This window comes from Polypterus senegalus, chromosome 5, assembly GCF_016835505.1.
Source record: "Polypterus senegalus isolate Bchr_013 chromosome 5, ASM1683550v1, whole genome shotgun sequence".
NCBI classification, from domain to species: domain Eukaryota; kingdom Metazoa; phylum Chordata; class Cladistia; order Polypteriformes; family Polypteridae; genus Polypterus; species Polypterus senegalus.
In genome coordinates, this window is record NC_053158.1 from 35,402,378 (window position 1) to 35,428,998 (window position 26,621).

The following is a 26,621-nucleotide window of genomic DNA, read 5'->3' on the forward strand; positions in this document are numbered from 1 at the left end:
GACAGTATTCCACTGCCATCTTGTGGATAAAGTAACAGAATACTGCACAAACGCATGAATATTTCTATGCGTTTTGCCACTCTAAGGTAATTCATCAATATTCATTAGTGAGGTGAAGCCTTGAATTAAAACACAATGACACGTAAACAAGAACCAAAACACAATGACACGTAAACAAGAACCTGTAAAGACCACTTTAGAACAAAGTGAAACTGAATCATTAGTTCAAATGAGTGATAGAGATGCCAATGTGTATTGGTAATCAGAAATTGACATGGATAGTTAAAGCAATGCATTATTATTTATGACCAAACTGCTGTGATATGCCTGTTGAATTCAGTCGCTTGAAGGTTCACTATGATACAAGTAGGTGCAAGGCAAAATGACAGTGATCAAGTAGAAAGACATTAGGCCCATGAGTACTGTTCACTATGCAGGAACTGTCATTCATGTCAAGAAAATGTGAAAGTCACTATGCTCTGTGCTGTGTTAGCCTATAATAACAAGCAGGTGCACTGATCGTGCGAGCACCGTCATTCTACCCTCTAATCCCCAAACAACTAAAAAAAAATATTACAAAATAAATGTCCAAAGGTAAATGCTTCTACTGTCCTATTGGCAACATCAGGCTGTACATAGGTGACTGCTTCAAAACATGTCACACTATGGACATGTATCAAATCTTCATCAGTATAGCAGAGGACACCAGACATACTTTTCCTACCATTTCTGTTACATGTAATATTTTTTCTACAACTAATACCAAGGAGTAAATCACTTTCTTGCCAATGGTAATTGTAGTATTTCATTACATTTACTCTACATAGGCACATGGAGAATATTCAGGAGATGCCAACAGGATTAATGAACAAAAATTTCGCTAATGAACAATCATTTTACTAATGAACAAAAGAATGAAGGTATACATGCCTCCTTCATCGTTTTTTTCCACAGACGTCCCTGCTCATTCCCAAAATCATTTCACTTTCCTGTAATTTTATTTTTAAATCTGTACTTTACTGTGTTACTTTTAGCCAAATGCTAGCAATGCCATATACTACAGCAGGGGTCCTCAAGTTCAGTCCTAGTAGGCTCCACATTTTTTCAAACCTACTTTCTTAATTCAAAGCCAATTATTACTGATGAAGCAAATTTTACTAGGTCAACATTTCTATGCTTCACTTCAATTAACCTGCTTGTTAATAATCCAAGCACTAAAATATCTAATTTCATCTTAAATAGCATAATTCACTTCAGCCACTGGTACATTACTCAACATCTAGTTGGAGTGGATGTCAAACTTAATATCTGCAGTTCCTGATCTTGTTGCCAAAGGATGTCATAGTACACAATTATAAAACACAGAGGATGAAAAATTACACAACTCCATGACAACTTGCCAGGACTGCTGTCAGACATCCAGAGATGTGCTATACAAAGGCTTTTAGGCATAGAGGGATCAGCCTCAATCACAATTTTTGTTTTTTTCTTTTCAATTCTGTCATGGACAAACAAGGGACGTCAAAAAAGACAGGAATTTCTTCTGTTTGTATGGTCCAAAACATCAATGGCTCCTTATTCCTTGTTCCTGCTCTGTATACACTATATTTCTAGATGAACACTCATTGGTTTTCAACTCTCACACACAGACAACCCACACTTATGACTTAAGAACAAATCAAAAACAATTTCCTTTTATTGGGCTAACTCACAAATTGGTTGCAATGAGTTTTTGGGCACGGCAGACTACACGACTGTCTGACCCCGATTCTGTAAGATTATGAAAATGAAGTGTGATGGGGCCATTCACCAGCTGCCTGAAACAGTGAAATTCAAATGACCAAGGAACTATTTAGCATCTAACCGAGTGGTTCTCAGTTTTAGTCCTAGAGAACCATTGTGTCTGCAGGATTTAAAACTAACCAACTTCTGCTTTTAAATACACTCTTACCCTGATTAAGCAAAATATTATTTACCAGATTCAATGTTTTTATGTCAATCCATAAATTACATATTACTGGAATGTAGCAAGAATTACTTGGGGATAATTCAGTGTTTTTTCATCCCATTTTTTATGATTTTTATTAACATAGCAATGATTTTCATATTTTATTTAGTAAAAAGGAAAATAAACTCAATTTATACACTGCTTAATTTGAATTTTTTCTGTTTACTAAATAGTTCCTTTCACGATTTTAATAAAGTAAATTATATTTTGCTTATTTTGAAAAATTATCCTATTTGTTTATAAAATGGCACTGAATTTTAGTAAGTGTGGGCATGAATTAACAAAAAAAAAGTACTTGCAAGACACAAAAAACATGACTAAACAAAACATGACTAAACAAAAAAACAAAAAACAAAAAAACATGACTAAACAAAACCTGCTCTATAAAGAAATTAGGCCACAGAAACACAAAAGGCAAATAAAATATTTGGCTGAGTAAAAAGGCTGACATTAATTTTCCAATAAAGAAAATGCCTTAAAAGAATGGATTGAATAAAAACAGGGAAAGCTAATGTGTATTCTTTTTGTTTGTTTAATCAAATTGTCATATATTTACAGAAAACTTTAGAATTGGTAATGCTGCATTTAACATGTCTAACGTGTTCAAAAATGTCTAACTGCTGGACACAAGTAAGTATATATAGTATAGATGAGTAGTTCCCAGCCCAGAGGGGGCTGGGCGGTCTCATGGCCTGGAACCCCTGCAGATTTTATTTTTTCTCTCCAGCCGTCTGGAGTTTTTGTTTTTTCTGTCCCCCCTGGCCATCGGACCTTACTCTTATTCTATGTTAATTAGTGTTGTCTTATTTTAATTCTTACTTTGTCTTTTATTTTTCTTTTCTTCATCATGTAAAGCACTTTGAGCTACATTATTTGTATGAAAATTTGCTATATAAATAAATGTTGTTGTTGTTGTAGTTTCCAAGTTAAGTTTTTGTTCCTACCAGTCTAATTATCTGTGAAATTATGTTATTAACAAGATACAAGTAAGGTAGAAAACCACACAGAAAAGGTGAATTAACTGAAAAAGAACAAAATAAAGTTAATAACTTAAAACTATGCCAAAAATAAAAATATTTCTAGACTTTTTATGAAGGTGGATTTCACACCATCTCTCTTTAATAAACGCAGAATAGGTAAAAAAGACCAGCAGGCCCCAAAACCTGGAAATCACTGATAAAGAAAAACATTATAGCATGACTAATTTCAGAGTAAAAAAATATTTTGACTTACTAAAATCATCCAAAATATTGAACTTTGTCAGAGATGCCAGGGGCAACGACCTGGCTGGGACGCCGTGAAGGACCGGATGTGGGTCTGCGCCTACCCTGGATTACGTGGGGGCCGTTATCCTGGTTGCTTTGGGGGCCACGGGTTGAGGGCATGGAATGCCTTGGGGACCTGCTACCTCAGCACTTCCGCCACACCAGGAAGTGCTGGGGATAAGATTTAAGAGGACACCCAGAGAGCTGCCGGGAGAACAGCTGGCACTTCCGCCACGCTGGGGCGTGGCCAACAAAGTCGTGTCGGGAATCACCTAGAGCTCATCCGGGAGAATATAAAAGGGGCCGTCTCCCTTCATTCAAGGCTGGAGTTTGGTGGAAGAAGGACAAGGCACGTGAGGAGTGTGGAGGCGGCCCGAAGAGAGGCATTTGTGTGACCAGGACTGTGTGTTGGGGTTTGGACTGGGTCTGAGTGACCATAACTATTGTAAATAATTGTACATAATAAACGTGTGGTGGCGAGTATCAACATGTCCTGTCTGTGTCCGGGTCGGCTCCACAACTTGTATTGAATACTAGCTTTCTAAGAAATGTAATCTAACTGAAATAACCTGTCTCTAATACAAATAAATTCTTCATTTACTATACTACACATTAGTTGCCCCAATCAAGCTTTCTAATTTCCTTTTTTTTACTTATGTGGCATTAAAAAATAACAAAAATGTTTCTGCTTAGCTTAATTTAAATTAACTGCAGCTGCAAATCTTCTCCTGCTAGTTTTAGCCTTACTGTATACCCGTTGACAAATGGAGAAACAAGTCATCTTAATACTATTCTTTTTAAATGTGTTGCTTAGAATATTTTAGTAAAGAGCCAACATAGGATGCCAAATGAATTCCTGTTCAGACAAGAATAAGGTAAATCAGCACAATTAGAAAACATAAAATGGTGCCCTATAACAATATATCTATGAACTTAAATAACACGTAAACAAAGGGATTCTCCAGCATGACTGTCACAAGGCTTTAGGAGGACAGCACAAAGGTGTCATGTTCTTGATTTTGTGGGTTGATTAAATACATGCGGTCACAAGAATAAAACTTACCAACTGTGCTAATAAAGCTCCATAAAACAGGACCCTTCCCTGCCAATGCAACAAGCACCTTTATTATGGATCGACAGCATGCTGGCTGCATTTTCTGACTGTACTGTGGGAAACTATCAATCTGGACAACCAGAAGCCTCTCTAGAACAGGGGTGTACACCTCAGGAATCTGTAAAGAAATGGAAGACAAATAAAGACAAAACATTCTTATTGATAAGGACTATATAAAACCTCTGTGAAGTCAAACCATTCACCTGTGAGGATTCCACAAAAATGCAGTACCTTGTCAAGATGCAGTATGACACTAGAAATGGAGTCCAGGAAGCTTGGCAACTGGTACATGTTGTCATCTTCTGTATCAGATTCAGTCAAGTACATTTGTTTGCAGCGTTGGATGAGCTCTGTGTACATAAAATCGATGTCATCTGAATCATTCGACTTTAGTGCTTTGCAAGGCTACAAGGAGAAACAATTTAAGTGAAAACCTGTTAGATCACAAATTTATTTAGATAAAATAAAAAGCAGTAAAATTAATAGAAAATTAATAACTCGTACTCCTGCAAACAGTCCATATCCTCGGATGGCAATAGAGAGTTCCTTTGTACTGCAGTCCAGTGTTCGAATGATACTATAAAACTGACGCATGAAATACTCAAGCTTACTTTTATGGAGCTCAGCATTCTCAGCCACCAAAAGAGAAACCTATATGAAAAGAAACAAAGAAGAGCGATCAGACTGAAACTCCAGCCATTATCCCAAAGTTTTCTCCTCAGTTATTCAAGGGTAAATTACTGGCACAGGAAGGTTAGCCACCTGTTTTCCCAAAACATATACAGCACACAGTGAGCCAAAAGTGAGATTTAAAAATTTAACATTATGACTTCAACATAAGATTGTACTGTACTATGAACATGTACTGCTACTGTCTATTTATATTATACAGATGACAAGTATTAATTCATCAATGGGAGAACTAATACAAGTGAGGATATTCTTTAGTTTGTGGCTAACAATTTTAGCTTCATAGCTGAGGTTTGCACTCATACATTATTTAAACATTAACAGAAAAAACATAGAAATAACACTGCACAATATTAATGGTGTTACTTTAAGAGATGGTTCATAGTAACATTTCTAAGCATGAATCTTTTGGGAGCTTGAATAACTGTTTTCAACAGCCAGTATTAGGCTTTGTCTTCTACAAATTCAAAGACTACTTTGTGAAGTTATTTAAAAAAAAAAAACACACATCATAATCAGACAAGCAAGGCTTGGAAAACTATCAATATAAGTCCAGGCTTACAAGACCTAAAATAGATCAACACAATGACTTCTTTAGACAAAATTCAAGATGCCATTGCTCTGCAAACAAGGTGAAAACTACTAACACCACAGTAAACACTCTACAAAGTGTGAGCCAAAGTTGAGTTTTGATCTTCACATATTGTTGGGTACGTTTTCATTTCCCACCAAATTCAAACCTTAAAAGAAACATAAGCCTTACTTGTTTCAAGAATGTGTCCAATGCAGCATGACCAGCTTTCTTCATGTCTACATTTGAGTGACTACAGTACTTTGACAGGATTTCAAAGAGATACTGGTAGTTGTCCAAGAGACAGGTGCTGAATTGAGATGCATGTTTTGAAAACAGGTACAATCCAGCTAAAATAAATTATATAAATAAAAAAAGGAAATTAACTGAAGTTTGAGAGATTAAACTTCCCAGACTAAATATAAATTAAGATGACTTTGCAGCAACTATAATCCTTTATTCAATGTATATGCAATTATCTAAATAATTGATAATGGCAGTTTGACTTTTGAACAATTTTCAAATAACAAATTAATTGCCAAATGGAAACTGTCTCACTTTTTTTCAACCCAAGTGACAGCCTAGCAATCCCAAAAGTAAAGCAGTAAATGACAAATCTGTAGCTATCCATCAAAAGTAACTTCAAAAAGTGCACTCGCAGACAGATTTAATCCAGCCCTAAAGACATGTTATACTGGAAGTCTCTTATTTTTATGCATTTGCAATTACAATGAAGTACCCTAAAATCGTTGATTGTGCGGTAGACGTGTACAGCAAATACCTTTGGTGGACCAAACGGGCAAAACACAAAAACAAAAAGGGACAAAAAAAAAAAAAAAAATCATCAGTTTAAAAAGTTTTTAAAATGTCGCAAGAAAATAGCATCAATTAATATGTTGTGGCGAGTTGCTGGTGCTACGACCCGGCCGGGACGCCTGGATGGACCGGAAGGTGGCATGTATGTCCTCCGGGCCACGAGGGGGCAACCGCCCTGGAACAGAGGAGGACCACAGGAGAGGAACAAGGGGGCTTACGCCTATTGGAACGTGTGGCCACCGCCAGGGGGCGCCCTGAGTCTCAGAGGGCCCGGGATTAATTTACTTCCGCCATACCCGGGAAGATGGAGGAGAATCCCTCCAGGGACGACCAGAGTGCTTCCGAGTGCTCTTCCGCCACACCAGGAAGTGACGTCAGAGGGAGCACCTGGAACACATCCGAGTGAAAAAAAAAGGGCCCGCCTTCCTACAGTCTGAGAGCTAGAGTCAGGAGTGGGAGCAGGACGAGGCTCCCATGGAGAGAGGAAAGGCTGTCCAAGGGACAGAGTGAGAGAGGCCCAGTTTTAAGGTGATTGGGGCAAGAAGGCCCAGTGGACTGTGCGGGACTGAGTTGTGTGTATTTAAGATGGAGGAAAAAATGGTCTGATGGTGTCCGGGCATGTCTCACAATGTATATGCAATTATCTAAAGAATGATTGAATTAATATAAATATATGAGCCCAGAAAATAATCAGAAAGTGCAAGTGTGAAAAAATAAAATAAAATGGGCTTCTGAAATGCCACTTCATATCCAGTTCCAGTGTGTTCTCAACAGAAATCCCAACCCATGTATTTCATATATTGATTTTGCACAGGAATAGATAAATAAACCAACAGATTGTAGTTTTCCATTTTTACATTTCTGGTCCATCATTTGTTTATATAAATAAAGAGGATGAAGCTTGCCCATCTTGCAAGATGTAAAGACGGTAAGTAATGATTACTAGGTCAGCTTAAATAAACAACCTAAGATTAAAATGCTTCAGTTGCTGAAGTAAAATAGTGCACTTGGAGAGGACCAAAAAAGACACAGACAGGGACCATAAAATCTAACTCTGGACCTTTGCTCCGAGTCAGCTGTGCTAATTGCCATGTCTCTTGAATGGATCTCTGCTATATTATACAGTATATATATACTGTACATTTTATTCATATACACATATACTGTATACTCCTACATGCAAAGTCAATTATATTACTTTTAAGAACTCTACACAAAATTAAGAAATAGGATTTTTATTCAACATTCAGTGCAATATTCAAGAGGTTCAAAAAATAAACTTAATTTAAATCTGATCTGTTTAAAGAAAAATTAAACCAAGACTAAAAGAAATTACGACTTCAAATTATGAACAAAATAACACGTAGAAATAAACTGGATTATTTAAATACATGCTAACACACCTTGGAAAGAACCTTGCTATGTTTTATTTTTATTTATTTTTTTTTAAAAGACAATAAGAAGCTATTCACATTTAGACTCATTACATAAGCCATATTAAATATATGTTCATTTTTTTGGCTGACTGGTCACCCTACAAAAAAGAAAAAAACAATTGGCATGGAAGGATTCCTACTGTACTTCCATGTAAATTATTCTTTAGTGACACCGCAGGAAATCACTAAGCAAATCATTTTACAAAACAATACAACGAATTCTGCGGTGCAATAATATAAAAATCAAGTACATTAACATATTTATTACATACACAAAAAAATGCAAAGTAAAATGAAGAGGAACTTAAATCAAATGAACAACTTAAAAATATTCAATTGGAAACTAAACATGATGGGCAAACGAAGTAAAAAAAGAGTGGTGTAGGGGTGTGTTAATGTCTCTGTCCATGTTGAACTTTTGTGCGTTAGGGATGTGCGATATTGTCAAAAAATTATATCTCAATATTATCTGTGACTTTGACGATAACAATAATTAGATAATAATTTGCATCCTTTAAGAAGTGTTTGTAAAAGTCTTATTGATCGAGCTTGCTCTTGTTAATAGGTTATTAACTGTAGTGTACTAATGAGATTAATGAAAACAACAGTTTAAACAAAACTGGTCTTGTTTATTTACAGAAAATTCAAGTAAAATAACACAAAACACATTAAAATCACCAGTCAAAGTGTTACTGAGATCAAACAGTGCAAGTATGAGTTCATTATTTCAAAGTGGAATACAGGATTTACACAAAAAAATTGCCCTAAGAGAAACAAAACTATTATAATGAGAACATTTTAAACATTTTGAATCCCAAAGGGAATACAATTCTAATCATAATTGAAATACAGAGCATGAACATTACAATCTGGATAAAAATAAACTGCTCTGCCATAAGGTGAATTGTGCAGCATACAAGCAAGAACAGAAATCTAACATACTGTACTATAGTGTAAAAATTCAAAGTTCTGTCAAATACTGGGCACAAAAACAAAACTATTGTATCAATTGTATTTGTAAACAAATTCTGTGAAATATTGCACAAAGATACAAAAATTCCAAACCTATCACATTTTCAAACAAATTACTGGCATTCAAGTACTGTCCAATATTGCACAAAGATATCAGAAAAAAATAAATAAATGTAAAACTCTACTAAGGAAACTACAAATTATGTGACAGAAACACCAGTCTGTTCACAGCATCTAGCTTCAGAGCAGCACAGTTACATTTTACAACATTTCCTCCGCTTCTGAAAGCCCTCTCAGAAGGGCTGCTTGAGGCAGGGATGCACAGGTATTTTTTGGAAGTTTTCCCAATGTGGGGAAAATGTGCTTCTTGTGCTTTCCACTACTCAAGTGGATTTACATCACTGTCTAGCTCAGGTATCATTAAGTAGCTCTTGATCTCTTTTTCAATACCAGAATGCAGGCTCGCCTTCTCTGAATTCCTGTGTGTTTTTTTCCTTTGAAATAGCTGCTAAGAGGCATTTTTTTTGTTCCCTCCCTTGTGTCATCAGCTGCTCCAACTTCTGCAGTGATAGGTGTTGGAACAGAGCAATGCGAGGAGGCAGGTATCTGTGCTTTGGAACTGAGGAACCCCAAACAAGACAGCGTGTGAAATAAAATACACCCAATAGGCATATGCTTCTTATGGAAATAAAAATAATCGATTCAAATGAATTATATAATTTGTTTGAATGGATTAATAATTTATACAAATAGATTTTTTTTTTTTTGCCTGACAACTATGGGGCTCCATAGTTTATCATCTTTTAAGCAACATCAGTCTTTTTAAAGGCAATCCATGAAGCCAAATACACGTTTTGCAATTAAATCTAACAATGTAGATTGTAAGGTTGTTTTATTCCCTGCCACGGTTTCCTCACTCATTTTTAGCCAGCTACACTAAGCTTTGGTGCAATGACCATGCACATGCAGTATTCTTTCCTGTTTGAGACAGTGAATGCATGGACTCTCAAGGTGTGTTCTGATTATTTTTTGCAAAGTGAGTGACACACTCGATAATTTCAGTACATACATCATTAAAACAACAATCAACATATTTTCCTAAGTGATACATATTGTACAATCCTAGTGTGTGTGTGTGTTCGTTTCTTTTTTCCACCAACAAGCATGTGCACTGGTACAACAAACAAGCTTTCAGCTATCTTCACTTATAAATTTCTTTTGAGTGAGTGTGTGTGTGTGTGTGTGTGTACCTCAATGTGTGCTTACATGTATACTTAAATAAATTATGTACCTCAAAAACTATTCCTGCAAAAATGTTCCAAATCAATAGGTCTCGTCTCGGAATTAAATGGAGCACTCTTCAAATACCCAATTTAAATTAAGCAATTTATATGGAAGTTATTGTTGGACATGGGTCAAACTGTTTTTGACGTACATCAAGATAAGTACTGAACCAAAAACAATAGGCCTGGAGCCTGTAAACACTAATTATTTGATAACTTCAGGAAATATTCTTCATTATATATATATATATACTGCTCACAAAAACACATTAGATACATCAGATCTCAATATGAAGTTGGATATCTATACAAATAACGACAGGGCAATGACTTAGGAACAAAAGGATGCCAAGTCTTTTAATGGAAATAAAAGTTTTCTGCCTACAGAGGGCTCAATTGTGTAGATACCCTAAAATCAGAGTGAAATGAAGATGTGGCAGGCTAGTCCATTTTTTCAAAAACTTAATTTCTGCTATTCAAAATGCTTTTCAGTATCTTGTGTGGCCCCCACGAGCTTGTATGCATGCTTGACAACGTCGGGGCATGCTCCTAATGAGACGACGGATGGTGTCTTGTGGCATTTCCTCCCAGATCTGTATGAGGGCATCCCTGAGTCGCTGTACAGTCTGAGGAGCAACCTGGCGGCGCCTAATGGACCGAAACATAATGTCCCACAGATGTTCTATTGGGTTTAAGTCAGGGGATCGTGAAGGCCATTCAGTTGTATCAATTCCTTCATCCTCCAGGTACTGCCTGCATACTCTTGCCACATGAGGCCGGGCATTGTCGTGCATTAGGAGGAAACCAGGACCTACTGCACCAGCGTAGGGTCTGACAATGGGTTCAAGGATTTCATCTCGATACCTTATGGCAGTTAGAGCACCATTTCCTACGCAGTAGATGTCTGTGCGTCCCTCCATGGATATGCCTCCCCAGACCATCACTGACCCACCACCAAACCTGTCATGTTGAACGACGTTGCAGGCAGCATATCGTTCTCCTTGTCTTCTCCAGACTCTTTCACGCCTATCACAGCTGCTCAGGGTGAACCTGCTCGCCTGTAAAAGTACAGGGCGCCAGTGGCGGACTTGCCCATTCTGGTGTTCTTGAGCAAATGCCAGTCGAGCTCCACGGTGCTGGGCAGTGAGCACAGGGCCCACTACAGGACTTCGGGCCCTCAGGCCATTTTCATGAAGTCTGTTCCTGATTGTTTGGGTAGAGACATTCACACCAGTGGCCCTCTGGAGGTCATTCTGTAGGGCAAGAGCAGTGCTCAGCCTGTTCCGCCTTGTACAAAGGAGCAGGTATCGGTCCTGCTGATGGGTTGAGGACCTTCTACGGCCTTGTCCAGCTCTCCGAGAATAACAGACAGTCTCCTGAAATCTCCTCCATGTTCTGGAGATTGGGCTGGGAGACACATTAAACCTTCTTGCTGCAGCACGTGTGGATGTGCCATCCTGGAGAAGTTGGACAACCTGTGCAACTTCTGTAGGGTTAAGGAATCGCCTCATACTGCCAGTAGAGATAATTAATCAAGCCAAAACTAGCATGAGTGGAAAACCAGCCAAAAAAGATCAAGAGGGAGAAACTTGAAATGACCTCCACATGTAAAACCAGTCCTGTTTTGAGGGTTTTCTAATTGTTGCCACTTTAGTGCACCTGTCGTTAAGTCCATGAACACCAATTCAGCTGAAAGTGATTAACAATGACCTCAGCTGCTTAACCAACCAGAAAATTATCAGACAGGTTTAATTGATTTCATGCCAGGCCCAATAAAAAAGTGTTCCTTTAATTTTTGTGAGCAGTGTATATATATATATATATATATATATATATATATATATATATATATATATATATATATATATATATATATATATATATAGGTATTGGTGTTCAAAGTGTATAACTTGAAATCCACTTGTTCTAAAATGTTCTCTCTTTGCCGAGATGTGCACGAGCTCTACACAATGTAAAAAATGTATAATTTTCAGACAATTAGTTATTAAGTTTAAGACATGAAAAACAATTTTCCATTTTTCACAGACACGTACACGCAAATTTTTGACTCCATCAGCAAAATTCCATTTAAAAATGGAAATAAAAAATAAACCTGATATAAGCCTTATTAAGCATAAAAATTGTACACATTTATGAAGACATTTGCTTTAATTCTTACCCAAAAGCACAGCATATCTTTTTAGCTCGGTCTGTTAAGAGAAAAGAGTATTTATTTAAATGAAGTTACAATACAGTCAAACATCAAGACATCTGTTATTTAAATATAATTATTGGACTCTGTGACCTCAATGATTACGTCTCACTTGCCCCAATAAATAAAAAATGTGATAAGTAAAAAAGGACTGTGTTAACATAGCTTTGCACTCACACATCTTACACAGGTTTGTCCCCATTTATTTCCATTGTACATAGTTGATAAAAATATTAAACTTGACATTATTGTGTCATACACAATTGAAATAAGGCAAGCACACTCCATTAACACTGCACTAAAGTTAAATAAATTTGCTGCAATAAATGCTTGCCTAAATAAAGTTTTTCTAATCTTGAAACAACAACAACCAGCTAGTCTTTTGTTTGGCTTTTAATTTATTGTAACATTACAAAAAAAATCCCAGTAATTTTACTGGTGAACGTGCACTTTAAAAAATATATAGAGTTCCAAGGACATGAAAGAGAACAGCTGCTATATGATATACTAAAAAAAAAAAAAAATTTACCTGGGGAGTTATTGCTTTTAGTGCATAATCAAAGATTTCCTTTGAAGTTTTGGGATCTGCATGTAAACAAAAACAATGATGAGTATCGTGAGAAAACAAGAGAACCAAGTCTTGACATTTTTAACAAGTATTCTGTGCTTATTATGTGTTCTTTTTTGTGGGTTAAAACATATGTATTCTACCACAGAGCGCAGGCCTGGATTCACTCCCAAAACACAAAATGAAAACTAACTCAATCCAGAGACTCTCACTGTTGACTTTTGTTTAGAGTTTAACTCACTATAATTAAGAAGCACTTATTGAAAAGCAAGTCTAAAAATATGAATCTGTATTGGAAACCTGGAAATACTAGAAATTTACAGTATACATGATACTGCAAATGGGCCATGTGCTGTGGCATCCACTTATTTATACCAGCAAGTTAACATTTAATCTTTTTCTCACTAAACCTGCTAATGGCAGGTATGTACTGCCATCTAGTGGATGTGAAAAAAGTGAAAAAGCAGAATTTTCAATGTTAACTGAAATTGGTATTTCAAATCTTGATCTTTTCTACATGCATAATCAATAAAAAAAAATGGCTTAAGGATCATATAATGCCACAAAGTTAATAAAGCAAGAATATTTTAGCAGTCAATATATATTTTTTAAAGCAGCTAAAGCAACAAAGAAAATGTGATTTAATAATTATGATACAAAAACCTCACCTTCATCCATTGACTTTGTAAAATTGATCATAAGAGCTGTTAAGCCTTTAAGACATCCAGCTACTAAAGGAAGCTTGGGTTCTCTTGTTGCTGAGGTCATCTAAGACAAGACATAAATCACACCCAAAAAAAAATAAACGACAAAAAGGATGAAGTTTGCATGTAAATTATTATCAGAGAAATTACGATAACATTGGCACAATTCAATTTATTTGGCAAGACAGGAAAATGATATTACACACCCATTATAACTTTAAATCAAAAAAGCAACAACGAGAAACATTGAAGGTTCTTGAATGTACAAAAAAAAAAAAATCTGAATATTATAAGAAAAAAAAAACACTCCTTTAAATGCTTTACCTTAAAAATTGGACAGAAAGTATACTGTAAGCATCTAAAAAACAAATGCAGCACAGAGTTTTGTTTTTCTTATGGACAGCAAAGGTAAATGAAACAACAGAGGATTTGAATTCAATCATTTTTCATAGCGGTTTTCTTTCAGGTGAACTTTAATAAAAATTTTATCATAAAAATTAAAGAATGATTCTTAATGACAAATGAATTATATCAATAAAAAGGCAGCTCAAAATTTAAAAACTTCTTTCAGTTCATTGTCATGGAGCCAGGAAATTAAATGTGGATGTATGTATGAGTGTAACCTCTGACACACTAGTACCACTCCCAGGATTGGTTCCTGTCCTACACCCAATGCCATCATGGTACTGTACGCTTGTTCATGACTCCAAATTCTAAGTGTGTATTTTGAGCTTTGTAGAACCTGCATTTTGACACTTAGACAATTAATGCTGATAACAGCATAATGCTTTAGAATGAGAAGATCATAACCCAAATGTAGCTTGTAAAGTTTTATTCAATAATACATCCAAAACAATGTCAAAGTAATTCTTTCAATAACAACACTAAACTTTAGGACCACTAATCTACCAGAAAGTGTTTGATATAAAAAATGTTCTAGTTAAAATGAGTTCATTACTTGAATGCAAAGTTTTTAAACCTAACACAATTGATCAAGGGCAGAGCGGTGGTGCAGTGGAAGTGCTGCTTACTCACAGTAAGGAGACCTAGGATCACTTCCAGAGTCCTCCCTGCGTGGAGTTTGCATGTTCTCCCCGTGTCTGTATAGGTTTCCTCTGGGTGCTCCGGTTTCCTCCCACAGTCCAAAGACATGCATGTTAGGTGCATTGGCGATCCTAAGTTGTCCCTAGTGTGTGCAATGCGGTGGGCTGGCGCCCTGCCTGGGGATTTGTTCCTGCCTTCTGCCCTGTGTTGGCTAGGATTGGCTCCAGCAGACCCCCCGTGACCCTGTAGTTAAGATATAGCGGGATGGAAAATGACTGACTGACTATCGATCAATTTTAGACACCTATTCTAACTTAATCCATCCATTTTCCAAACCCGCTTATCCAAGGCAAGGTCACAGGGCAGCTGGAGCATATCCCATTACTCAGATCAATTCAATGTAATTCATCCATTCATGGTTTTTAGGATTTGCTTAATCCAGTCGAGAGTATGGGACAAACTATCTGGGCAGCATCAAGCACAAGACAGAAACCAGTTGTGGATGTACGTGTCAATCAAACAATCACTCATACAGACAGTTCAATACGCTCATGACTGGCCAATTTGGAGTCACCAGGTAATCTCATTTGAGACTATGGGAGAAACCCAGGTGCCTGGAGAAAAATCCACATACACACAAGAACAACATGCAAAGTCCACAAAAAGTATGACCAGGCTGGACTGAAACCATAGTCCTGGTATCGTAAAACAACAGTACTAATAACAGTGCCATGATGTTTCCCTTAAGTTAAACTTAATTCAGTTTACTTTTATTCTTACAAATTGTAATTCCACTTATAAGCCTAGTATGCGATGCATTTAAAAAAGAATTTAGACACATAACAAATTCCCCTGGGATAATAGAATCTACTTAATCTTTTCAACCTAGTAATAAGATACTTAAAATTTCTTTACACTAAAAATGGTACGGATTGAGGTTGTGTTTTTTTGATGATTAATTTATCAGACATTTTTGTATATAATACAATTTCAATTTCAGTCAAAAAAGAGAAATTAGCTGCAATATACTGTATAACAGAACCACGACATTATTGTAATTGAAGCATCAAGATAATATTATATCATTGAATCCCTGATAATTATCTATATGAATCTTTTGCAACATTTTAACCTGACTACTTGGTAAAGTTGGTAGACGTCGCATTAAAAATAAAACAGAGCACTACATTTAGCAGTATCCTTTTATTTTATTTTTTTTTTTAAACTTAAACAGGGAGCCCAAACGTGATTATTTTCTTGTACATTTTTATATAAATGTCACTGTTTTAGTTTGTCTAATGTTAAATTTATATTTATACCTCAAATATCAACAACATATTTAACTTGGCCAGACATGTCCAAACCTTTGCATGGAACTGTATTTTGGCAGCACCTCCTCTTTTAGACATCTTTATTTGCCTTTGCATAAATCATGATAAAGAAAAGGAAGGAATGTGCCCACAAAAGACAAATGTGAAATGTAGGGACAACAGCCAAGGGCAGCTTACCTTACTCTGTCAGTACTATTATCTTTTGTTTCAAGCATTGTGGAGTACAGCTGGTGAGACCTGAACACATAAGCACTAACCTGTAGTTTCAGTTCACTCAGGTAAGCACGGTACAGTTTGTCAGAGTTATCCAACATGTCACTGGGCTGTACCTCTGCCAATACACCCAGTAGCTCATACACCTTCTCTAGAACTAGAACGAAGGAAAAAAAAAAATCAACTGGAAGGAAAACAGTGAACCCCATTAATGGTGATGAAAGATTTCAGAACTTAAATATCTTTCCTGCTAGTTTTATATTATACAAGATGCAAATGTTAAAGGATTTTGACAGTTGTATTTTAAGCATTTAAACAGGACTTTTTCCACTTATCCACAATTAGTAGAACAAAAGATTAATCCGTCATAAGTCAGAAAAAATATTGTAAATGAATTAAAAAAATGTAACTAAGTGAAATTATTTAAAAAGGCATTAAAAGTTATGGATTTCAAATATTTTTTCAAGTATGCTGCGTTGTGTTAAATCAAACTGTATATGTGACTCCATACATGTCAGAAATAAAAGCCTATTTTATTCAATAAAAAAAGTGTCCTTTATCACCAAAATTGTTTTTAAAACTCCTTGATCATAACAGTTTCTTCAAATACATTAGTTATGGGTGTATATGTGTGTGTACTTTTATTACACACAAATGAGTCCTTTCAGATATTTGGTGGTTCTTGATATTCCATCTGTCTAATGCAGTGGTTCCCAAACTCGGGCCTGGGGACCCACTGTGGCTGCAGGTTTTTGTTCCCACCAGTTTCATAATCAGTGATAATTATCAATTACAACTCATCTCATTTAATTAGCTGGTCTTTTTTATTCTTCTCTTATTCTGAATTCAGAAAAACACAACAATATGGTTTTTACATTTATAAAGACACAGAAATATTCATATTTTTTTCTAAAGCTATAAATGCTTAACTCTCTATTGTTGTTTTCCTATTTTTTCCCCTTTTCCTGTGTAGTTTGTTCCCTTCTTTTAACCCTAATAGTGACAATTAACAACCAGCATAGCAGACACCTGGGATGATGAAAGCTGCAATGACCCACTAATTAGTAAATAATCAATTAAATAACCAGAGCACCTGGAAAAGCGGAATGAAAATTAGGTTGAAAATACTGTTAACAACTTTAAAAAATTACATATTCCCCATATAACTGCTTAGTCCATTTTAATAAAAAAAATCTACTAAGCTTAGTTTTGTAATTTCTACATTGATTCCAAAACACAGAAACTGGGAAATAACGACTCACTTAATTAGGCTAAGAGTCCAATGAAAAACGGATGTTGGTTGGAACAAAAACCAGCAGCCACAGTGGGTCCCCAGGACCGAGTTTGGGAACTACTGGTCTAATGCAAGGGTTCCAAACTCGGCCTTGGGGGCCCACTGTGGCTTCAGGTTTTTGTTTCAACCAGACTGACAATCAGTGACATAAACTGATAACACTGATCTCATTTAATTAGCTGGTATTTTTCTCTTCTCTTATTTTACCTTCAGATAAGCTCAGCAGCATGATTGTACATTTATAAGACATTTACAAACATTTCTATTTTTGGTATAGATTTAAATGCTTAACTCTCTTTTGTTGATTTCATTATATTTTGCCCTTTCTCTGAGCAGTTTGCTCACTTTATTGTATCTTAAAAACGACAATTAAAAATGAGCAGAGAAGACATCCAGGCAAACAACATTGAATCATGAAAGGCTGCAATCAGTGTCAAACCCAATAATTAGTAAATAATGGATTAACACCTAGAAAAGTAGATGAAAATCAAGATGAAAATATTGTTAAAAAGAAAAATAAAAACATTGTTCCCATATAAGTGCTTAGTACATTTTAAAATTTTTTTTTTTTTAACCAAACTTAGCTTTTGAATTTCTATATTGTTCCCAAAACACAGATTCTGAGAAATAACTGTTCACTTAATTAGCCCAGGAGTCCAATTAAAAACAGAAGCTGGTTGGAACAAAAACCTGCAGCCATAGTGTATCCCCAAGACCGAGTTTGAGAACCCCTGATCTAATGTAATTAACATCTGCACAGTAAACATCATCAAGCAATTAAACCTTTTTATCATTTCACTCAAATTATTATTTCCTAGTTTCTAATGAAAATATTCAGCCTATGTATTTTACGCACATCTTTTCCAACAGGGAGAAAAAAAAATACTGTAACGAGTGAGAGTAAGATCTATGAACTATCTGCTAGCACTGTGTTAAAGAGAGGAACTAAGTCAAGTTGGTGAGCATGCACTGGTACAGTGCGTTGCCGCAGCCACTACATGACGAAACAACTTGGTATCCCGGTTGGCAACCCCCCAGGCAGACACATGGTTCAGTCCCACCCTCCGGAAATAACCCTCTATCTGCTGCAGCCAGGTGTTACGTGGGCGACCCCTTGGCCTGGTCCAGCCACTCAGGTCCCCAACAATGAGGATCTTACGAACCGGATCACACTCGAGGAAACGCGCCACATGGCCGTAGTGCCATAACTGACATTCCCTCACAATGCAGGTAATGTGCTCATTCAGGACTCCATGAGCAACCGCTCATTTAACACAAAGTCAAACCAACGGTACCCAAGGATTTTCCGGAGAGACACAATAAAGGAGTCCAGTCTTCGTCTGGTCCATAGTCTCGCAACCATATAGCAAGACTGGAAACACCAGGACTCTAAAGACTTGGACCTTCGTCCTTTTGCATAAATATTGGGAGTGCCACACACCCCTTTCTAGCGACCTCATGACCCCCCATGCTCTCCCAATCCGTCTATTGACTTCAAAGGAAGAGTCACCAGAGACATGAATGTCACTGCCAAGGTAAGTAAACCTCTCGACAAGGTTGACGTTCACTCCACAAACAGACACACTGCTGATGGCTGTGTCCAAGAGGTCATTAAAAGGCCTGATGTTGGTTTTTATCAGGACACTCGCAAGCCTCCTCGCTCAGTTTCTCCAGCTCCCCAATCAGAGCCTCAATTGACTCTGCAAAGATCACAGCATTGTCTGCAAAGTCAAGATCTATGAATCTTTCTTAACCAACAGATGTCCCACAGCTGCTGGACCCCACAACCTTGCCCAACACCCAGTCCATGCAAGCATTGAACAGAGTAGGAGCAAGAACACACCCCTGACGAACCCCAGAATCAACTGGGAAAAACACAGAGGTTCTGCCTCCACTCTGCTGAGCACTTCTAATACCAGTGTACAGGCCGGCCATGATATCCAGCAACCTCGAGAGGATCTCGCGAACCCTCAGGATGTCCCACAGGGCAGCTCAATCAACTAAGTCGAACGCTTTACAAAAAATTGAAAAAGGCTGCAAAGAAACTCTGCCGATATTCGCATTTGTGCTCCATGAGAACCCTCAGTGCCAGGATGCGATCGATGGTAGACTTCTTAGGCATAAAACCAGACTGTTCTGGTCTCTGGTAGGTGAGCAAGTGATCACGGATCCTATTGAGGATGACCCTAGCAAGGACCTTACCCAGCACCGAGAGCAGTGCTATCCCCCTGTAGTTGCTGCAATCCAGGCAATCACCTTTCCGTTTCCAGATAGGAATGACAAGTCCCTTTATCCAGTCATTTGGGATGATGCCAGTCTCCCAAATGGAAGCAAAGATTGCTTGCAATGCCAGGAGGACAGCTTTACCACCAGCCTGGACAAGTTCACCCCGGATACCACAGATCCCTGCAGCCTTTCCTCCCCTCAGGTGGTTCACCACCATTGCAATCTCAGTGAGATTGGTTGGTTCACAGCTAATTGGAAGATCAGCCTCAAGAACCGTGGACCCAGAGATATCCAGTGCCTTAGCCGGAGGATCAGCTTTGAACAAATGCTCAAAGTAGCCAGCCCAGCGGGTCACAACTGCAGTGTCATCCGTAAGGACCGTTCCATCAGCTGTCCAGACTGCTACTCTCCGAAGAAACGGATTTATTTTACTGGTGATTTTAGAAATCATTTCACAAATATTGGAAAGAAATGTTTAAAATTACCCATGGGGGAAATAATAGTACTATGCTAAATAATTTATAATTTTTTCCATAATGTATGGCTTCAGATATTGTATCATATTTTCCAAACATTCAGTTGTCTTTCTTACCTGTGTCAGCAAATTTACTTTTTTGAACAAGATCCCCATAGAATTTATTGAAAATGTCTGCAATTTTAAAATCCTGAAGGACAGTGGAACCTCTGCAGTCGTAAAGCAACTGTTCGATGAAGAGGAAAACAAAATTAAATTGTAGGTAAATGAAAAATGAACCAGAAACATTGTTTGCTATTTCATTATTCATTCCTACCTTTGGACAATGCAAAAAATAGAAAAAAAATGTATTATTATAAACTGGATTTTACTTAAAAGTGCTAAATGAAGAAAATGTTAAAAAAAATACTTTGTTGCATCAGTGAAATGTCGAGCATGAAGAAGATTGCTACCTAATGGACACACACATACAGTCCCTGATAAAAGTCTTGTCGCTTCTCTATTTTGTAGAAACTCCTGCTAACTGGTGTTAGAAATAGCTCATATGAAAAGCTAAAGCCCTCCCAAATGATGTTTAATGCACTGAAATAAATTAGTTTCACTGAAAAAAGATTTATCATTTAATCAAGACAGAAAGGTCAAACTTGGGCAAGTTTTGTCGCCTATACAGAAAATGAACAACTTTACTGCAAATCCAAAAATGTGTCAGCAAATTAAGTAGTGGTGCTGCGAGATCCAAATTTAATATCTTGTATGACTTCCATGAGCTTGAAGGACAGCATCCATGCGGTTTGGAAAGGATTCATACAATTTATTGATGAAGTCATCAGGAATAGCAAAGAAAACAGTCTTGCATGCCTCCCAGAGTTCATCAATATTCTTTGGTTTCGTCTTCCATGCTTCCTCTTTCATCCTACCCCACATATGCTCAATGATGTTCATGTCTGGTGACTGGGCTGGCCAATCCTGGAGCATCTTGATCTTCTTTGCTTTAAGGAACTTTGATGTGGAGATGGAAGTATGCAATGGAGCACCATCCTGCTGCAGAATTTGGCCTTTTTTATGGTTGGGAATATAAGAGGTAGCTAAGATTTCTTGGTATTTTAGACTATTGATGTTGCCTTCCACCCTGCAGATCCCTTGCATACCCCCATATTAGATGTAACCCCAGACCATGATTTTGCCTTCACTGTTTTCTGGGTAAATCTCGGCTCCATGTAGGTCTCCAGTAGGTCTCCTGCAATATTTGCGGTGTAATTCAACAGAAGATTCATCTGAAAAATCCACCTTCTGCCACTTTTCCAGCATCCATCCTTTTAGCAGGCTGTGGGCCTGGGCAAATGCCACACGGTTTTTCAATTGTCTTTTGTTTAGTGCTGGCTTATGGGCACTGAATCGACCATGGAGGCCATTTTGAGACAGAATCCGACAAACTGTTCTGGTTGACACAGGGACTTCAGGTGACCAGGGGCCTCATGTATAATGCTGTGCGTAGAACTCGCACTATAACATGGCGTAAGCACAAAAGCCGAAATGTGCTTACGCACATAAAAATCCAGATGCAGGAATCTGTGCGTACTCCAACTTCCACGTTCTTTCGTTACATAAATCCAGATCAGCGTGAAAACTAACGCTCGTGCACGCGCATTTTGTAACACCCCAAATCCTCCCAGAATTAAGCCTATTTGAATATGCAAATCAATATAAATCGCCCTTAAGCGCAGCCTTCTGTGAAAAGACAATGGGAAAAGCACGGGGAAAATATAAAAATTTCAGCGAATACCAAGTGGAGGCAAAGGAAAAACATACTATTTTTTCAAATAAACCGTGGTATAATCAACAAAAGGAAGTTGATCGAGTGACATAGCGTGTTGGAGAAACTTGAAAGCTCACATTCACAAAATCGCACAGTGCCGGAAATAAAAAAGAAGTCACATATCAAAGTTGCCGTGAAAAGAAGAGTTGTAAGCCCACTGTCTGAGTGTCATATGAAAGCTTATTAGGGTACAAAAAAAGGCACACGGTGGGGAAAAAGCACGAAATGTCAACTTTAATCTCGAATTTTCCACTTTAATCACGTAGTTTATTTTGTCATTTAGTAGAACATTATAAATTTCATCTTAAAATCATTTAATTAACCAGTTTCTCAAAATTACATGTAATTAAAGTAGCACGTTAAATGCTTTGTTTTGTATTTGATCTTCTACTGTATGTGATCTATGTGTGTGAATCACTACTTGCTTCTTAAACTGGCTCTCTTCCTCCAACTGGACACAGAGTCCATTACATTTGTGATATTACAGCTCTCTGAATAACTAAAATACTGAGATGTATACGTGATGTCATTTTCATGATGATAGGAGCTAAAGCACATTATTAAACATGTGTTTCATGAGCCTCGTGCTCATGACAAGCATTTATCTTTTGTCGAAATTTGTCGCTGCTTTTTAGCTGTGTTGTTATTTTCTCTTTCTGTTTTATATTCAATATATATTGGCGTAGCCCAAGAGTCCTTGCTTTTCTTTCCCCAAGTAACCGATCGCCATACAATCAGCTCTGTAATAGACGTTAAGCCATCTGTAAGCTTAGCGCCGATTCTTCAAAACGCTTAAAGAACATTGAAATATCTTCGTAGTACATGTTTAATTATTCTATCCTTCACGACACTCCCAGTGAAGAATATAGATTATTTAAATGAAGTTAAAGTTTTATGTGTATAATTTAACAAACATATTTTGCTGCATTTCACCTTAAAAATGATATCGCATCATATGTATATGCGCTTTATAAAGTGGCCCAGGTTGTGAGATATTATAACTGTAGTGCAAGTTTACAGTGGGGTGATTGTACTTATAAGTACAAACCGTTCTACAAGGAGCAATTGATTGAGTGCATTTAAAGTTCTTGGGATTAAACTGTTTCTGAACCGCGAGGTCCATACAGGAAAGGCTTTAAAACATTTTGCAGTGGCTGAGACAGCGTGTCCTTAAAGCTGTATACCGATAATTCTCTTTCCGATCAGCTGCTGCTGTGATTCACACTCAGATACAGTGATATAAATACTCCGAGTCGTGCAGTGAGAGTAATATGGAAAAAGATAATCCGCTGTGGCAACTCCTAACGGGAGGAGCTGAAAGAAGAAGAAGAAGAAGTGAGAGTAACAACGCTAAAGCAGTTATGGTATTTGGAATACTATGGCTGTTCCCTGGACCATTATATTGTTACGAGTTAATTACAATCAGATGCATTACACTAATAAACAATATGCGGTTAGTTTCTGTGTATTTATAAAGCCGCGTCATGAAAATAATGAGTAATCACACAAGAACAGTACCATTGCTTTGACGCTGGGTGCCGCCAGTTTGCAAAACCGAGTGGAGAACTTGCCTACGACAAGGCATGAGGTACCGTGGAAAAGTGCGTGGCTTTACGCCAAGTGTAGGTTTTATACATCGCGATTTGAATGTGGAAACGTTCTTACGCAACATTTCTGTGCGTACGCACCGTTTATACATGAGGCCCCAGGTCTCGTGGAGCTCTGCTGCAGTGGAAAATGGGCTGGCCTTGGATTTTCGAGCCAACAAACGGTCCTCTCGAGCAGTTGTCTTGCGGGGTCTTCCTGACCTGGGCTTGTCAAAAACGTCTCCAGTCTCTTCAAATCTTTTTATCCTCTGAACTTGACGCTGAGACACATTGAAGGTGTTTGCCACATCAGCAGTGGATTTGGTCTTCAGCCTCTTGATAATCAACACTTTAGTCTCAGGGTGAATCTTAGGCATGTTTGCAGAGGTCTAGTTGCAGTTGATGTGAAGGTCTAGACAACTGGGGTTCTTTTTATACACACCTGAGACCTAATTGATCCATTATTAGTCACAGGTGAAGCTCATATGACAAGGCGACAACACTTATGTCTTGCCAAAAATTGACTCAATGGGCTTTACCAAGCTGTGAATATTAGAATACCTTTTGTCAGTTTCGTTTTGCACTGAAACATTATTGCAAAAGCTGATGGGATTGAAATGACCCATTTCTTGTATCAAAATCTTGATTAGAAATATATTTTAGCGGCACTTCAGGTCAATTTGTACACAAGCGACAAGACTTTTGTCAGGGACTGTACAGAAGTGCACAAGTCTGTAAGAGCTATAGAGACCATAAACTATGTAACACAGAAATCCATACACATTTGGTAGATGAAGGTAGCATTTACTTATTAGAAGAACAAATGATAACAGAGAATATGCTACTAACAAAACACATAAAATGAAAAATACGCCACTGCTAAAAACAATTCACCTAACAAATGTTTAAACACATACAAACAGCACAAAAGCTTTCTATAATATGCGTTTTCTTAATGCATGTGTTACAGATGCAAATGGGAGTATGTGCTGTTGTAGATGTGACATTATCAACACACATAAGCATCATGAAAAAAAATGCACGAGTCTTATAGGTTTTGAAATTAATGAGTAAGAGAAATTCACACAGACTTTGGCAGGAACCCAACTAAACTGGAAAAATCCATGGCTCAGATGAATAAAGCAAAAATAGGAGCAACATCTGAGGTCACAGCAATTTTTTTATTTTTATAAATTAAAAATTAACACAAGATATTCACACTACCTTAATAAGAAGATCCAAGGCAGAAACTCTGCTTCTCGCAGCTCTGTCTTTAGTATAAACAATAAGGCAAACATCCTACCAAAATAATAAAATGAATCATGTAATGTACTGAAAATACATGAACAAAGCATAACTGCTGATTTAAAGGCTTGCACTTCAAATGACAATTGCTGTTTATACATATTATGCAATAATGTTACAAAGCAGTATTGTTTGTTAAAACATAAAAATACCAAAAAAACATATAAAATAACTGTTGTGTTTAAATATCATCAATGTACACACAGAAGAAAAACACAATACTTAAACATAACTAACCACAATAATTCTTTAAATATTCCTGAATATGCCTGTCCATGATGTGGTGTGTAAATAAAGGACTTTAATTAGTTATATTATGTCCTTCTTTTCAAGTCAGTGGGTAACTGATATTATATGCTATTTGTAATTGGAAAAAATCAGATTCTCACTTAGAGGATCTGTTCAAAACTTTTTTAAAAACCAGACAGGATCTAATCAATAACATTTTAGAATAAGCATTTATATTGGTGAGAAGGACATCTTTCCCTCTTTACTACCGTACTCGCAAAGTTTTACTCTGGCTTATTTGAATTTACATGTATTTTTTGCTGCGGTGGGCTAGCGCCCTGCCTGGGGTTTGTTCCTGCCTTGTGCCCTGCGCTGGCTGGGATTGGCTCCAGCAGACCCCCCCATGACCCTGTGTTAGGATAAAGCAGGTTGGAAAATGACTGACTGAATGTCTGTATTATTTGTATGGAACGTTAAATTATTTTAATAAATTCAATAAAAGATCCAAAAAATAAATAAGAATAAAAATAAATAAATCTTTACCTGTTAAACTAGCTGTCAAGTGAAAACCTAATCACAAATATTACCTTTACATCTAAAATAACAGGAACATTTTATCCATTTTTGTCTTCTGGTTTTACAAGTACAAACCTTCAATGTTTTCAATGTTTTCAACAATGTAGAATATACAATATAAACCTAATGATTTCCAGATAAGCACATTTCCAGATTAACACAAAATGGTAGCTAGATATACACTTGTGTAGCTAAAAATATATAAATTATGGCATTTCAATTTTAAAAAAGTCCAGAGAAAACAAGTGCTTCTACAACTACACACTAACCATCATCAAGAAGTAACAGTATCACCTCTTATATTTCACTCAGGCTAATATAACAAGATCTAAACCATTTTTGTGGCAGGTGGCAAGAAAAAGTGGCAATACTTTGTAAATATAAAACTGTACTATAAACTCAGAGTTGTGTAGTTTGTTATTACCTGCCATTCAGAGTTGTAAATTGATGGTGACTTGTCACACCAATTAAAATTCTTAATTTGTAATAGTGTTTTGCAAATCAATTTAATTCCAACTAATAACACCTGAGCCGTTTTCAAAAAATGTATTTTCCAAATAAGTTAATTAAGTCTGTTTCTATAAAGTAATCCTTAATAGACTGCTATAAACCAGGGGTTTCAAATTGGGAGCCGCAGCAGCCCTGCCAAGGTTGACGTTCTTAAAATATAACTAAAAAACTAAGTGAAATGTTTGAGACTAAGAAAAAAAGTACATATTCTTTCTTTGTTCTAAATATGTCCTTTTACTTTATTTACAGTGTAACATTTGTATTTTTCTCATTTCAGGTATCATTTGTTTATTGCGGCGGTTCACAAACTCCAGGACACCATCCATCGTCTCATTAGGAGCATGACACGACGTTGTCAGGCATGTATACAAGCACGTG

At 36.9% G+C, this 26,621-nt stretch overlaps 1 protein-coding gene across 1 annotated transcript in view; it reads right to left on the minus strand.

Annotated features, from left to right (window-relative positions):
* prkdc (protein kinase, DNA-activated, catalytic subunit) overlaps positions 1–26,621 on the minus strand; it is a 263,584-nt gene that overhangs the window by 230,487 nt on the left and 6,476 nt on the right. The window contains exons 4-13 of the mRNA XM_039754497.1: positions 24,849–24,923; positions 20,340–20,448; positions 16,272–16,384; positions 13,604–13,703; positions 12,897–12,952; positions 12,335–12,365; positions 5,841–5,998; positions 4,892–5,038; positions 4,619–4,792; positions 4,337–4,505 (exon numbers count right to left, since the gene is read on the minus strand). Coding sequence (XP_039610431.1) covers positions 4,337–4,505; positions 4,619–4,792; positions 4,892–5,038; positions 5,841–5,998; positions 12,335–12,365; positions 12,897–12,952; positions 13,604–13,703; positions 16,272–16,384; positions 20,340–20,448; positions 24,849–24,923 — 1,132 coding nt within the window. The remainder of the gene's footprint in view (positions 1–4,336; positions 4,506–4,618; positions 4,793–4,891; positions 5,039–5,840; positions 5,999–12,334; positions 12,366–12,896; positions 12,953–13,603; positions 13,704–16,271; positions 16,385–20,339; positions 20,449–24,848; positions 24,924–26,621) is intronic.